Source organism: Adiantum capillus-veneris, chromosome 12 (assembly GCF_014529385.1).
Source record: "Adiantum capillus-veneris isolate H3 chromosome 12, ASM1452938v2, whole genome shotgun sequence".
In the NCBI taxonomy this organism is placed as follows: Eukaryota; Viridiplantae; Streptophyta; class Polypodiopsida; order Polypodiales; family Pteridaceae; genus Adiantum; species Adiantum capillus-veneris.
The window spans coordinates 67,802,326-67,818,538 of NC_140942.1; the positions used below are offsets into that span (position 1 = coordinate 67,802,326).

At 46.6% G+C, this 16,213-nt stretch overlaps 1 protein-coding gene across 5 annotated transcripts in view; it reads left to right on the forward strand.

The window, feature by feature from the left end:
• The first annotated feature begins 7,809 nt into the window (after nt 1-7,809).
• Nucleotides 7,810-16,213, forward strand: part of LOC147445873 (uncharacterized) — a 72,811-nt gene continuing 64,407 nt past the window's right edge. For 3 of the 5 annotated variants that reach the window (XR_015189810.1, XR_015189809.1, XM_086525229.1), the window contains exon 1: nt 7,810-8,401. Coding sequence is in view for 1 of the 5 variants with exons in the window: in XM_086525229.1 (XP_086381355.1) it covers nt 8,129-8,401 (273 nt within the window). In the remaining 4 variants the exon portion in view is untranslated. Of the gene's footprint in view, nt 8,410-16,213 lie in introns of all 5 variants that reach the window. The other 2 variants (XR_015189811.1, XR_015189812.1) reach the window with 1 other exon arrangement.

The following is a 16,213-nucleotide window of genomic DNA, read 5'->3' on the forward strand; positions in this document are numbered from 1 at the left end:
CGCACTCAATAAAGTAGGCCCCACCTCTGCAATGGCTTTTACCATTCTTTTCCATTGATCTGTGCGCAAAACATTGAAAGATATGTCGCACTCTTATTGAGTGCGACATATCTCCATCTCTACCACCCTCTGACTCTCTTTCACCCAAGCCTGAGAAGAGATGCGACTAGGCAAAGTGGTCTGCGTTGGTGTTTCAGATGTACCTTTTTCACGTGGAAAGGAATCCTCATCTTCATCGCCAACACATACTCTCTTCGTGGAAGTAGGGGGTTGCATGGAGGCCGAACCTCCTCCAACCTCTGTCTCCGCACCTAAAGACTCCAGCTCTCCAACAAAAGCATCATGTAAAGCATCCTGTGTGCTGGGAGCACCTCTCAAACCAGGAGCACCAACAGGAAAATACTCTTGAATAAGCTGCTCCCTCAAAGGTGGTGGTATTTTCTCACATGCACCAATCTGATCAGTGCACCCGATGCCCGTCAAGTGCTTTTTGACTCGCGTAATAGTGTTGGTGTACTGGTCCCCACAATACTTGCATTGCCATAAGCGTGTGCCGGAACCTTGCTGAGAAGTGGTCGTGATGATGCTCAACATATTGGTGTGGAGCGACCAGTTGGGGTTGGCTTTACGCGGCATAATGAATCTTGCACGTTGCAAATGCAAAAGAGTGCACACACATGAGGAGTACGGAGTGCGAGAAGAGTAAGAAACCTTTGGTTATATTGGTCCATGGTTTTGGTGGCAAGCATTTTCAAGTTGCCCCAATCTGCCAAAATCCAGACTTCAAACTTAAAGGCCATGTAACTACGTGCAAAAACTATCTTGAAAGCTTGCCAGGTCCTTGGAGCATGCAGTTCTGTCGTGATTGAACTCCACCATTGCATAGCATTATCTTTAAGAAATCCCGCCGCTCGACAAATCTTGGATTCTTCTGTATAGATGTTGTTGAATTGCTGTAGGAACTGCAATGCTTTCTTGCTATCTTTCACCCCGAAAAAAGTGAAAAAATTGATTGTCGTGCCGCCATCTTCGAAATCTTTGGGTGGTTAGGCGCATATCTCACGTATGGATATTATCGGTATCCATATGGGCTCCAGCCATTGTAGCCTTGTGGCGGTGGTGGTGGTAGAGGTGGGGGCAATGGCGGTGGTGAAGGTGGTTACACTGGATCAGGGTCAGATGGCTGCACCATATTCCTGAAGACTCCCCTGATCAGAACAGACGGCTGAGAAGGTTGCCGGTTGGAAGCTCTCGTGCTTTTTGATGCTAGAGGAGGAGGTACCACCGGGGGCACCAGAGGGGGCAACATATAGTTCAAAAATTGTTGAAAACTTTGCAGCATCGGAATTGTGCTGAGGATACCGCAAAAGAATATCGTGAAGCTCATTGAGCAAAAACTGCAAATATTCTGGCGAATCCATGAATTCCAAGTCTTGGGTTCTTTATGGCTGGGAGCGCGCTCGATGAGCAATGAAGAGTAAGGGTGGGAGTGGCTAATAAGTTCGGGGTCGATACCCAAGGATACTTTAAGTAAAATTGAGGATACTTTAAGTAAAATTCCAATTGCTATGTCTACTCTTTTGTAGGACCGGTACGCTTTCAGAAAAGCACACGCCTAATGTTTTGATACCACTGTCACAAGACGGGCACTACGTGCCAATAGAAAAGAACAGTGTGAACAAACTTTTAGCACTACAATAACAACTGAACTGAAAGAGAGAGAGACGACACACGACACGGAGTGGCGGAATTCCACCTTAGAGAGTATTGGCCCCAAACCTTGGTGCCCCTTTCGGTATTTCTTTATATTGCATCCACACAGTACAAGCCGGTACTCCAGACTCTGCACCTTCTCTAGGAAGCATGCCAGATAATGAGCCCTAGCCTCATATTCATATTTAAAGGCCCTTGGCTTGAAAAGCAGTTACAGTGAAAAGCCTTCAAAACTCAAAAGCTTTTGGTCCAAAAGCAATACCAAAAAGCTGCCAGCGCATTTTGTGGAATTCCGTACAACTGCCATGTCAGCAGTCAACACAAAACGGGAAGCGTCCGTACTGCTGCCACGTCATTAGTTTTGCGTGAGTGTGTTTGTTATGTCACTGGGGCCCCATCATACGGGGTCCCCATAAGTTGGTATGACTTCTTCTTTTCCTACTTGTTCTTCTTAGGGTTTAGGCCCCTCGGCCGGCATCTGCCAGTTACTCCAATCTTTAGAGCTTTGACAAGTCAGCAGTTTGTTACACCAAGTCAAGATTCTACAGCGACACAACAAAGATTCACTTCAAAACAGTTCACAAAGTTGACACGGCCTAGCGTAGTTCCGTGCCCAGAGGAATTGGCCCCAAAGACTGACACCCCTTTCGGTATTTATTTTTATATTATTATGTGTTCAAAGTACAAGAGAGTAGGGAGGCGCTCACTCTCAGCGTAGTTCCGTGCCCAAAGGAATTGGCCCCAAAGACTGATGCCCCTTTCGGTATTTATTTTTATATTATTATGTGTTCAAAGTACAAGAGAGTAGGGAGGCGCTCACTCTCAGACTCTGCGTCCAGATTCTTTGAGAAGTGAGGCCTAGCCCACTTATTTATTGGTATAAGGGATGCCCAAAAGGAGAGCCCCAAAATCTCTAAACTCAAAAGCTTTTCAGCTAGCGTAATTTCTGGAATTCCATACAGCGTATGAGCTGCCATGTCATCAACATAATTTGCCCCGTAAAATCCGGTGGTCCGTACAATCTGCCACTTATCAGCTTGTCGATGCATAATCGGGGACCTGATGCCACGTAAGCAGTGTGTGTCTGTGTATCTGGGCACTACCACGTCATCAACTTGTGATAGGAGACATTTCCTTTTTTGCACACTGTTCGTTAGTTTCTTTTTTTTCATTTAACTCCAAGCTTAATTAATCGCCCAACCCTCTACGAGTGGCTGCCCAACTCATTGAAAGGAAGCCCTTCATTGAAAAATGGTGTGAAACTTGCAATTTACTCCTTTATTGAATAAAATCAAGGGGAAACCTCCTACCAAGCTTCCCCACTTGAGGTGGTTAGTCCTCTAGGGCGGCTAACCTTCCCCGGTCTCCTATTTAAGTGTGCCGACGGCAGGAGCGTGACGGGAATGTCACGGTGAGCTCTCACTCGTGCCCAAATCTCTCTCTCTCTCTCTCTATCACAAATTGCTGACATGTCAAGCCCTGACGAATGGATCCAACTTGCAGACCACAACGGAAGGGCCCTAGAAGAACAAGCAACAACAGAAGAAGAAGTCCTACGAACTTATGGGACCCCGTATGATGGGGCCCAAGTGACATAAAGGATTAAAATAAAGCAGGACCCCCCCCCCCCCCCCCCCCCCACACATACACACAGAAGGATTTGCGTACCAGTTGCTAATGTCACAAGATGGGTACCACGTGCCAATAGAAAAGAACAGACTGAACAGACTTTTAGCACTTCAATAACAACTGAACTGAAAGAGAGAGAAGACACGCGACATGGAGTGGCGGAATTCCACCCCAGAGAGTATTGGCCCCAAACCTTGGCGCCCCTTTCGGTATTTCTTTATATTGCATCAACACAGTACAAGATGGTACTCCAAACTCTGCACCTTCTCTAGGAAGCATGCCAGAGAATGAGCCCTAACCTCATATTTAAAGGCCCTTGGCTTGAAAAGCAGTTATAGTGAAAAGCAGTTATAGTGAAAAGCCTTCAAACTCAAAAGCATCTGGTCCAAAAGCAAAGCCAAAAAGCTGCCAGCGTAAATCACGGAAATCCGTACAGCCTGCCACGTCATCAGCCATTACAAAACGCGGAAATCCGTACAGCCTGCCATGTCATCATGTCAACGCAATTTTTGGAAATCGCCGTACAGCTGCCACGTCAGCAGCTTTTGCGTGGGTCCTGATTTCTTTTTATTTCCTTTATGTCACTAGGGCCCCATCTGACGCGGTCCCATAAGTGGAAAGGACTTCTTCTTCTGTTTATTGTTCTTCTTAGGGTTTAGGCCCCTCGGCCAGCATCTTCAAGTTGGCTCCCTTCTTCAGGGCTTTGACACGTCAGCAGTTTGTTACAGATGACGTGGCAGTTTTCCGGATTTTCCTCTGACATTGCAGACGTGGCAGATATCCGCAAAACGCATTGACAGTGTTGACGTGGCAGTTGTATAGAACTTCGTGATTTACGATGGCAGCTTTTTGGCATTGCTTTTGGACCAGAAGCTTTTGAGTTTGAAGGATTTTCATGTAAACTGCTTTTGGGGCCTAGCGCCTTTAAATATGAGGCCATGGGCTCATTCTTTGGCATGCTTCTTGGAGAAGGTGCAAAGTCTGGAGTACCGTCTTGTACCGTGTTGATGCCATATAAAGAAATACTGAAAGGGGCACGAAGGTTTGGGGCCAATACTCTCTGGGGTGGAATTCCGCCGCTCCATGCCGCGTGTCGTCTCTCTCTCTCTCTCTCTCTCAGTTCAGTTGTTATTGAAGTGCTAAAAGTCTCTTCAATGTGTTCTTTTCAATTGGCATGTGGTGCCCGTCTTGTGACAATGGTATCGGAGTATCAGGCATGTGCTTTTTTGAAAGCATACCGGTGCTACCAATGAGCAGACAGAGCAAGATCGCACTTTCAAAGTTCATTGGAACTTTTAGCGTCGTGCTCCGACTCTGGACTTACTAGCGACTTCCACCCTTACTTCATCGCACATTGGGCGCGCTCCGATCTTCACCGCTCATGTCTTACAGGGCATAAGCCATAAAGATCACTTGCAAGAGAAGGATCTAAGATTTGTTTCGAGCTACTGTTTTTTCTCAGAGGCAGTGTCATGCAAATGTTGATGTCTATAGTTACCAAGCCGCACACTCAAAGGTCTTGGTAAGCTTTCAAGAATTTTTTTTCCTGAAGTTAGATGGTTTCTGACATCTTCCATCGCAGTGCAACACACACATAGAGTGAGGTATCCTGAAATGCTTGCCATGAAAACCCTAGCAGATTATAACTAGAAATTTCTCAACATCTCTTAGTAGATGTCTCTTCTTGAGCAGATGACCTTGGAGGTCGAGTGCGATTGCTATTGTGGGACTACCATCACCGCCAAAGAAACACAGTCTGTCCAAGAGCTGATGGACCATGGTGTGCTCGGCTACGACCATATGGAATGAACCTAACCCTATTTTTTGGTCCAGGATTCTGGATGGAAAGTTAGTCTACTTTTCAAGCTCGACTAATGTCGAGATTGCTTTTTAAGCTTGAAATCTGTTTGAGAACTTGTTTGGTGATCCTATTTGGAATTTGTTTGAAATGGATGGTATTTGTTTTGAGCCTATTTTGGTGCCAATTTGAAATGTTTGACTCTGTTTTTAATACTGGTTTCATTGATTGGTGATTTTACTCCTAGGTGGAGTAGTGACAAATGATGTTTGAGAATGCTTGCTCATTCATACTCATGGCCTATTTGCGGAGGGAGTATTGAAAGATTGAAAAGTGTTGTTTTTACTCAAAGCACAAGCCAACTCCTTGTTCAAAAGAGCAGAAAGGAGAAGGTAACTCCTTAAGAAAAAAATAGCAAACTGATTGTCCCTCGAAATGTCCCTCCGAATGTCCCTTGGAAAATTTTCAGCTAACTTGAGTTGTTTTGCAGATATGCTGTAATCCCAGATGATTACTTTCTATCAAGGAGGAGGGACGTCACAAATTGTCGACGTGTCAAGCCCTGAAGAATGGAGCCAACTTGCAGACCATGGGGGAAGGGCCTAACAAGAACAAGCAACAACAAAAGAAGAAGTCCTACCAGCTTATGGGACCCCGTCCGATGGGGCCCAAGTGACATAAGGATTAAAATAAAGCAGGACCCACACACACAAAGAAGGATTTGCGTAGCAACTAATGACGTGGCAGTTTATCGAATTTTTCGTTGACATTGCTGACGTGGCAGATTGCTGCAAAACACGCTGACAGTGCTGACGTGGCAGTTGTATGGAATTTCGTGATTTATCATGATGTAGCTGCTAAGCGTTATTTGGATTCAGTTTTGACTGATCTTGCGGAAGTCTTTCCACCGGATTCACCAGATGGGCTTGCACCGTCTCGTGGGCGTGATCTCAATCATAAGATAGAGCTTCTACCTGGTAGCCATCGCGTCTCTCGGTAACCTTATAGGTTCAGCCCGAAAGAGGAAGATGAGTAGCTAGGAAGCTTCAAGCCTATTTCACCCAGATCGATCTATGTTCCGGGTACCATCAGATACGGATGTCACAAACTGCTGACTTGTCAAGTTAGAGTAGAGCCAACCTTCAGATCACGGCCGAGGGGCCTAAACCCTAGGAAGAAGAAGCAATAGAAGAAGAAGTCCTACCAACTTATGGGACCCCGTCCGATGGGGCCCAAGTGACATAAAGGTATATAAATAAAGAAGGACCCACGCACACACAACCCGGATTTTCCACTGACTGCTGACGTGGCAGAACTGTACGAATTTCCGCACAATGCTCTAACAATGGTGACATGGCAAATTTCCGCAAAATGTGCTGACAGTGCTGACTTGTTCTATTGCTACTTGTTCTTCTTAGGGTTAGGCCCCTCGGCCGACATCTGCAAGTTGGCTCCATTCTTCAAGGCTTTGACACGTCAGCAGTTTGTGACCCTGACAACCTTTCCAGCTGCCTGTTTCGATCAGGGGACTCTTTAGGAATATGGTGCAACCATCTGACCCTGATCCAATGCAACTGGCTTTGCCAGCGCCATTGCCCCCACCTCCACCTCCACCACCACCACCGTCACCAGGCTACAATGGTTGGAGCCCATATGGATATCCTTATTATCCATACCCGGGATATGCGCCTAAGCAACCCAAAGATTTCAAAGATGGCGGCATGACAACCAAATTTTTCACTTTTTCGAGGATAAAAGATCACAAGAAAGTTTTGTTGTGTTTACAGCAATTTGACAGCATCTATGCTTTGGGGAACCATAAAAAAGAATCCAAGATTTCTCTAGCAGCGGGATTTCTTAAAGATAATGCTATGCAATGGTTGAGTTCAATCGCGACACAACTGCATGCTCCAAGGACCTGGCAAGCTTTCAAGACAGTTTTTGCATGTAGTTACATGACTTCGATGTTTGAAGTCCGGATTTTGGCAGAGTGGGGCAATTTGAAAATGCTTGCCACCGAAACCATGGACGACTATAACCAAAGGTTTCTCGACGTGTACCTTCGGGTGTCCTTCTTTAACTTCATTTCCTTGGAGGACCAATGCAAGCGCTACACCGTTGGACTACCATCCTTATTGCAAGAATATTGTTTCTCCAAGCAAGTCTCTACCATGCAAGAGCTTATGGACCATGCCACGGTCGGCTACGAGCTCATGAAGGGAACGTTGGAGTTTACGATAAAAGAACCTCTCGCCACTAACTGGAACTTCCGGGTAGAGGCTAGCCCGCTTGGCTGCAGGCTCCCAGGCCCGGGGTGAGCCTGTATTGGCTCTATGGCTGGGAGGTGAGCCTTATGTCCGCTCACCACGTGTGTCTAGGTGTGAGTTTGGCTTGTGTCATGTCATGTGTGCAGGATGGATCCGGCAAGGGACTAAACAGAGTGGCTGCATATAGCTTTGCATTTTGAGCCCCTAGCCCAATCATTGTATACCCAGATTCAGCTCTAGTATCAGCCGAGTACTTAGTTATAGCTTTTGAGTCCAGTTCTTTTTCATTTTTCTGGGATTGCAGAGGATATCCCACACAAACACTGATTTGTCTGAGAGGATGTCCCACACATGTACACTGATTTCTCATAGGCTGAGTTCAGTCTTTTGCAAGACGTAAATAAAATCTCTCTCTCTCTCTCTTTCTCTCTCTCTCTCTCTCTCTCTCTCTCTCTCTCTCTGACCGCAGCAGTAGTAGTTTCATTTTCTTGTGCACTTGCCCCTTACCTAATCTTCTTTTTACGTTTCATAAGTGTTAAGGTAATCCATGCTTTTTTTTTTCTCCTTTTAGGTCGCTAATTTTAGCAGCACAGAGGATGACACAACATTTTGGAGCCGTTTAATTCATCCAGAGGCAAATACGGTATTCAGGCAGATGTAAATCTATTTTGAATTGAGAGTCTTTAAATTATAAGCTATGCCAGATTAGTTTGTACCAATCATGTTCATGGTGTCCTCATATTGCAATCGGGAGGCTCTTGCTCCTCGCGCAACAAGGAACGCAAAAAGTTATGCAGAGGATTATCATGCTGAAAAGCCAATGAAAAGAAGACGGCCTTCAGGAGATGTGAAGGAACGTCCAGCAAAGAGACATGCCAGGGCATCAGAGGTGGTGGTAGCACGTGCTCCAAAGATCGAAGGTGCTGCAGCTCCTGTCTCTGTTGGGCAAGGCGGTACACTCTCAAAGAAAGATGCGATTGCATTTGTCCGTGTGGTAAAATGGTATTGCCTTATAAGGAGCTGGACCTTTAAGTTCTTACTTCGTAATGTTGTACGTTTTGTAACCAGGAGGTTTACCTTGTAATATATCTTAAACTGTTTCTTTGTTCCGTTTACATTTGTGATCCTATGTGTACGCCCATTGCGCGCACGCATGGATGCGCGCGCACACACACACACACACACACACACATGACTGTCTTTGTTTGATCGGGGTCTAATTGACATAGGATCCTTAGCTTATCCAGTACAGTTAGTCTGATCCATGCACTCTTGTGCAATTAGTGCGATATAATCTGGTTGTGTGGTCCGGCCAAATTGAAGGGCTTTTGATTGACATTGCAAAGTTAGGTGACAGTTTTTGCTCGACTGTTGGGAGGATCTTTGAGCTGGCTCTTAGGGGGCCATTTGCTCCTCACAATGGGGCATTAATCTCCATTTCCAACATGCAAATTTTGAAATTGAATTTAAATGCCCGGTCTACATGTAAGGTGGCACTTGGTACATGTACACATTGTCATGAAAGTGCCCTTTCTCGCAGGCCTGTCTGGAAGAAGCGAAATTGTTTGAGCAAACTGGAGGTAGAGATGTATTTTCTTTTCTTGGGACAAGGCAATAAGAGGGCATGGAGTTGGTTTCACGGGAGCTTGCCACCAATTAATTGTTGCTCTTGATGGTTGGCGTGAATATGTAGAAAGAATCCAAGCCCAGCACTGATATCCCCTTGATGCATTCCATTCGCTCGACAATCCTTGTCACTCAGGAGCTTTTTGTGGTAGTGTAACATATAAGGCCATACGTGTTTGGCTTTGTGCAAAGCCCAGGGTGTGTGTGCCAACGACTTGCATTTGAGACGAGAGTAACACGCCGCAAGCTGGGATGTTGGGGGGGCTTGTGATTTTGACTCTTGTGTCAGTGTGCGTGGAGCTTGTATTAGGGTCTTTTCTCCTTTTAATGGCTTGTCCTGTTACATCGATCCTTTACGATCGACTAAGCAAAGCACTCCGACTTGAGATTCAAGAATTGAACCCGTGTATCTTCTAACATCTTAGCCACAAGCACTAGCTTGTAGAATAAACCATGGAAGTATGGATTGGAAATAGGTCCATATAACTTTGCATGGATAAGTGCAAGTAGCTTCATAGCTCGATTTTTGGCCTGCTTCATAAAGGTCTATGTGTCTCTCTTGCGCTCTTGAAAAGCGTTCCAAAAGCCCGTGGGAGAGTTTTACTGGGCAATTAAACCACAAGAGACTCCCTAGCTGCCTTGTACAACTATCCATTTGTTAAGAGCTGAGAGTGCATACACCACTCTGCTGCGTCACATAGGTCTAGGGCATATATGTATGGCTGGTATGTCTCTGGGCTGCTGGCCACCATGGAATCTCATTTAGACTGCATCATTGTATGTCTGGCATTCTGGGATAGCCACCCGCTTTTTAGTCTAGCGCCCGCATTACTGCGCCTCCACTAGGGGGGCCCTATTTTCCACTCGTCTCGAGATTAGGCCAGGACCCTATTTATATGAGGGTCTATGGCACATCTCACACACACACATTGTACTTTGTACTGGTGGTCTGGGTCTATGACAACAATGGGTGGCTGATCGCCCCTACTTAACCACCTCCAATTCTCTCTCTCTCTCTCTCTCTCTCTCTCTCTCTCTCTCTCTCTCTCTCTCTCTCTCTCTCTCTCGCGCGCGCGCGCGTGCGATGAAGTAAGGGTGGGAGTGGCTAATAAGCCCGAGGTCGGAGTACGAAGCTAAAATTTCCAGTGAGCTTTGGAAGTGCGATCGCTCTGTCTGCTCTTTGGTAGGCGAAGCTAAAATTTCCAATGAACTTTGGAAATGCGATCTTGCTCTGTCTCCTCTTTGGTAGGACCGGTATGCTTTCAAAAAAGCACACGCCTGATGCTCTGATACCAGTGTCACAAGACGGGCAGCACGTGCCAATAGAAAAGAACAGACTGAACAGACTTTTAGCACTTCAATATCAACTGAACTGAAAGAGAGAGATGACACGTGACATAGAGTGGCGGAATTCCACCCCAGAGAGTAGTGGCCCCAAACCTTGGTGCCCCTTTCGGTATTTCTTTATATTGCATCAACAGAGTACAAGCCGAAACTCCACGCTCTGCACCTTCTCCAGGAAGCATATTAGAGAATGAGCCCTTAGCACATATTTAAAGGCCCTTGGCCTATGAAAAGTAGTTTACATGAAAAGCCTTCAAAACTCAAAAGCTTCTGGTCCAAAAGCAATGCCAAAAAGCTGCCAGCGTAAATCATAGTATTCCGTACAACTGCCATGTCAGCAGTGTGTACGCGTTTTGCGAAAACAAAATCATCACTGTCAGTGCGTTTTGCAGAAATCTGCCATGTCAGCACTGTCAATGCAAAATCCAAAAACTGGTCGTACATCTGCCACGTCATCAGTTTTTGGTGCAAGTCTTTCTTTGTGGGTCTTGCTTTATTTTAATCCTTTATGCCACTTGGGGCCCCATCTAACGAGGTCCCCATAAGTTGGTAGGACTTCTGCTGTTACTTGTTCTTCTTAGGGTTTAGGCCCCTCGGCCAGCATCTGTAAGTTGGCTCTATTTTTCAGGGCTTTGACACGTCAGCAGTTTGTGACAGGATTACCTCGATTTTTTTATAGTCTCACTGATATCCCTTTGGGTTTCAGGGATACTGCTGGGTTGACAACATTCTGCTGTATGACTATGTATTGGAATAAAAAAAAGCAAGAAGGCAAGAGTCTTCCAGTGAAGAGAATAAATCAAGGGAACCAAATGATAGCTCATCGCAGGATTTTGGCAGAACATAGGGTTCCGACGAACTAAGGAAACCAGATGCAAGTTCATCAAAGAATTCCAAAGAAAGAGGAATTAGATGATAGTGCGTCTTAGGGCTTCGATGATTGACTTTGACGTGCCAATTGACATGGAAGTGAAAGACGCTACCCACAGGTCCCAAGTCACAAGGAAAGAAAGGAAAAAGGGAAGCAGCTGGTAGATCAGAACATTCCCCAAACCCAGGATAAGATCTTTGAAGCCGACCAGTACATGAGGGACTTGGACAATGCTTTTGCCAAGGTCCGGAAGGCTTTTGAGAAATCTCAAGAAAACATAAGAAAGCAGCAGATCGACATCGTCGCGATTTGAAATTGAAGGAGGACGATTGGGTGCTCTTACGTTTTGAGAAGGCACGCCTAAGAAAACGAAAAGGAAAGGAGCCGCTTTTTCCAAAGCTTGGCATGAGGTATTATGGCCCTTTCCAGATAAAAGAAAAGATTAATTATGTCTCCTTTAGATAGAAGCTGCTCGATACTTGGAAGATTCACAATGCATTTCATGTGAGTATTAAAGCCTTTTAAAGGCGATGTGCCCGATGATGGGGAGGCAGATGAGCAACCCAAAGTGGAAGAAAGCGATGAGATACTCGTTATAGAACAGATATTGGCACATAAAGATAGAAAGATTAAAGGTAAAGTGATTAGGTGGTTCTTAGTTAAATTCAAGAACTATCCTGCATTGGATGCGAAGTGGATGGAGAAGGAGGACCTAGCAAATACTCCTCAGATTTTGGAACTTTACCTTAAAGCATTCGGTTTAGCATAGTCTACTCCGATAGAGCCCCGATGTCAGCATGGGTGAATCTAGTGCAACGGGCTTGCACAATAGGGGAGTCACGCTGCTCCTTTGTCAATGGATTACCCCGATTTTGATATAGAGTCATTGATGTCCCTTTGGGTTTCAGGGATACTACTGGGCTGACACAAATTCTGCTTTATGACTTTATGAAGTGGAATTCCCAAAATGATACTAATTGATTTGTACTTTACTTGTTCGAGTGTAGGAACTGAAATACGAAATGATTGCAGCATTTCTCAAAAATCTCTATAGATATGATTACAATAAGGATTAGTTAATGGGGCATCTGTGAGGTCCCTACTGGATCTAGATGCGATTACTAAATACGTTGCCAATTAATCATGGTCTGAGATTTGGAATAAATTTCTATGTCATTTGTCTTGTGATGTCAAGTGATGTCCTCTGATGTCCGGTACTGTGACTGTTGATTGGTACATGTGCTAGATGTGGTCTAGTGCGTCGGTACTAACAGTCAATGTCTACTAAGACAATTTATGCATAGTTACAGGGGACGGGGGGGACAGGCCTAGGGCCGCGGGACTCCCGTAAATAACCGGGCTGGACGGGGACGCCATGGGACGGTCGGAAAATTGGCCGGACGGGTGGGTCGCAGACTGTCGGACTGGGGACGGACCGACGGATCGGGGACGGCCGGGAACGGCTAGTTTCAGGCGGGTTAAAATTTTCAGTTTTTGAATAAACTAACCGTTTTAAACGGCCAGTTGCAGCCAACGTTTAGATTTGGGGGGGGGGGGGGGGGGGGGGGGGGGGCCCTTAGGAGGCTATAAAATCCCCCTTGGGCCTCTTATTCCCTCAAGCTCTCCTCTCTACTCATTGCTCAAGGCTCAAGCATGACTACGCGCCGTGGCCCGTACGCTCTACACTCTACCCTTGAGTCTCCACTCTCTCCCTCTTCTACCCACTTTGAAGCTCTCCTCTACTCTCTCTCCACACAAGCTCTCCTCTAACTCCTCTAACTTCTAAGCTCTACTCTCTCGAGTCTCTCCACCATCATGTCATCTCAAGCCAACTCCACTTTTCAAGCCGGTTCTTCTCGAAGGAGGCCCGCCGTGCAAACGTGGTCGTGGTGGGATGAAGTCGACTTTAGCACGCGTGGCAAAGGTGGTGGTGCAAGACTATGGACATGCAAGCTATGTCTATACGAGAGAACGGGTGGTTCAAACCATAGTAACAAGGAATGGCCATTTTCAGGTCCCCGTTCCACGTTCCCATCCCAATTTCCCGTTCCGAATCCCCGTTCCGTGTTTCAAACGTGAGTATCCAAAACAGGGAATGGTATTTCATGCATGTTGCCGTTCCCCGTTCCCCGTTCCGATTTCCCGTTCCAGGTAACTATGGTTCAAACAAGTGCGAGCCCATATTCTTCATGAACCCGGTCACGAGGTGAAGTTTTGCCCTCGAGTAACTCCCGAGAAGAGGTTGGATCTTCTTGAGAAGCTCACGGTGTATGAGGTCGCGGAAGCGGCCAAGAGGGCCCGTTTTGTTGCCATTGATCCCTCCGCCACGGCGACACCGCGAGAGCAAAAGGAAGCCAACCTTGACGACATCTCTCGAGGCTTCAAGAGCCATGCATCTACACCGTCCTCTTCCGTTCCGCATCGCCAAAGCACTCTCAACGAAAATTGGAATCCTAAATTGAAGGATGAGGTGGATAGGTCGGTTGCCTGATTCTTCTTCCACGACCACATTGCCTTCCATGCTTCGCGGTGAGTTTCCCTTGGCATATGCACATTGCAATCTTCCATTTTGTATTCATAATGGGTTCTAACTTCTCGACTCTCGACTCTCCATACTAACACAACATGCTCTATTTTGTGTGGATAGGTCTCCATACTTTCGAACCATGGTTACGAAAATAGGGGAATATGGTTCCTCTTATGTGCCACCTTCATCGGAGAGGCTTCGCACCACCCTCCTTGACAAAGAGAAGCTTGCCGTGGAGTAAGCGGCCCAAGCAACAAAGGTTTTGTGGGAGACCAATGGCGTCTCTCTCCTTGGAGATGGATGGAGCGACACCCGCAAGCGGTCCATCCACGGGGTGGTGGCCTACTCTCGGGGGGAGATGTACTTTGTGGAGTCACATGATGCATCCGATAGTGGCAAGGCTGCGGAGATGCTTGCTACGGAGTGGACAAGCACCATAGAGATCACTGGCCCGGAGAATGTCCTCTGTATGGTTGCAGATGGAGAAACGTCAAATAGGGCAGCCGGGGCTATCATTGAGGGCATGTATCCCAGCATCCATGTCACATTTTGCATGGCGCATTGCCTCAATAACCTCCTCAAGGACATAGGGAACTTGTCATGGATTTCACCCACCATTGGTGATGCCTCTCGAATTGTCTCCTTTGTGCTCAACCATCAAAAAGTGCGCCATGAATTCTCAAAGAGGAGCCACTTGTCCTTGCTCAAATATTCAGAGAAAAGATTTGCATTCAATTGGCTTAGGCTAGGTCGCTTGTCTACATGTGGTGGAGCCTTAAGGGGCCTCTTTCTCAGTGATGAGTTCCAGGTCATGCTGGAGTCCACATTAGCAACAGGATTGAAATGCCGAGAATGGACCGACGATGCCGCGTGGTGGGAGGAGGTGAAGACTCTTGACGCCATGGTCAAGCCTATTCTACACCTGCTTCGAGTGGTGGATGGCTTGCAGCCATGCATTGGCAAAGTCTACAAAGCCATGGATCAGATGATAGAGGCACTTGAGAAGCTTGTGCCTGACCCTGTTCAGTATACGGAGATTCCTGGCTTGTGTGAGTCGAGCTGGAATGGATACTACTCTCCACTTCATGCGGCATCTTATGTGCTTGACCCTGAGTTTCAGGGAAGGCGTCAAGAGACCGACAAGGAGGTGAGCAAAGGATGGCGGCTTGCATTGGAGCGCCTTGAGCCTAGCAGTGACATTAGGCGCAAGATTAGAGACGAGCTACTTAACTACAGGCAAAAGAAGGCTTCCTATGGATGTGTAGATGCACAGCTTAATTGCAACAAGATTGGCTCGGTTTTGTGGTGGGAGGACTATGGAGTTGATGGCCCATATTTGCAGCGCTTGGCTGTTCGTGTCCTTAGCCAAGCATGTACCACTAGTTGCTTGGAGCAACTATGGAGTGTGTACAACCACATTGCCTCTAAGAAGAGGAATCGCCTTGGGGTCGAGAGGGCCAATGATTTGGTGTTTGTGAGCGCTAACTTGCGCATGCTTGCCAAGAGCGTCACACACAAGGCAGATCCCTTCACTGAGTGGGAGATGGCACAAGAGAATCCATCTATGGCCGATACACTTTTTGGAGGAGCTAGAGGAGGACTTCGAGCCTCAATGCGAGCCTCCCGAGCCCTCATACGTCGTTGATGACCTCGACTACGACGACGATATGGAGATTCAACAGGCGAGCACTTCTTGAGTTTGATGATCATTGATCACTCGACTCTCGAGTCTAAACTCTTGAGTCTACGACTCTACCTACTACATAGCCCTTTGTACTTTTTGTTATCCTTGAGGCCTCAGGCTTGTCCCAAGTCCTTTAGGCTTTTTGACTCTTGAGCCCTTGTGGCATGCACTTCTCATTTTGTATCCATCGATCATCGATGTTTTATTAGCACATTTCTGCCTATATGACTCGTGTTCTTTTGTCTATTTAGTGTAAATTTGTGGTCAAACTGATGCTCTATGTGTGTGGCATGTGTGTAGGTCAAAAAATGCCAAAAAAACTCTCTTTTTTTTTTGCCGTTCCAACCGCCGTCCCCGTTTCCTGACTTTTGCCGTCCCGTTCCCGTTCTCGACCCCGACCCGCCGTCCCATGTAACTATGAATTTATGGCCTTGGTCAGTTTTGCAGGTGTAATCGAGGGCGATTACAATTCTTTCAAGAGGGGGGTATGTCACAAACTATGACGTGGCAGCCTGTAGGACCCTAGAAATGCGCCGACAGGTTGACGTGACAGGCCCCGAAAAATGTGCCGCAATTTGCGCTGACATGCTGACACGTGGCAGCTGTAGGGACGCTACAAATCATGTTGCTGACGTGGCATAATTGTACGGATTTCCGTAAAGCGCGTTGGCTGCATTATGGCAGTTTATGGAGCCAGTTGCTTTATGCCAGTCCCTTGTACCACATATTGGCAGCACTGAGAGAGGCTCGTTCT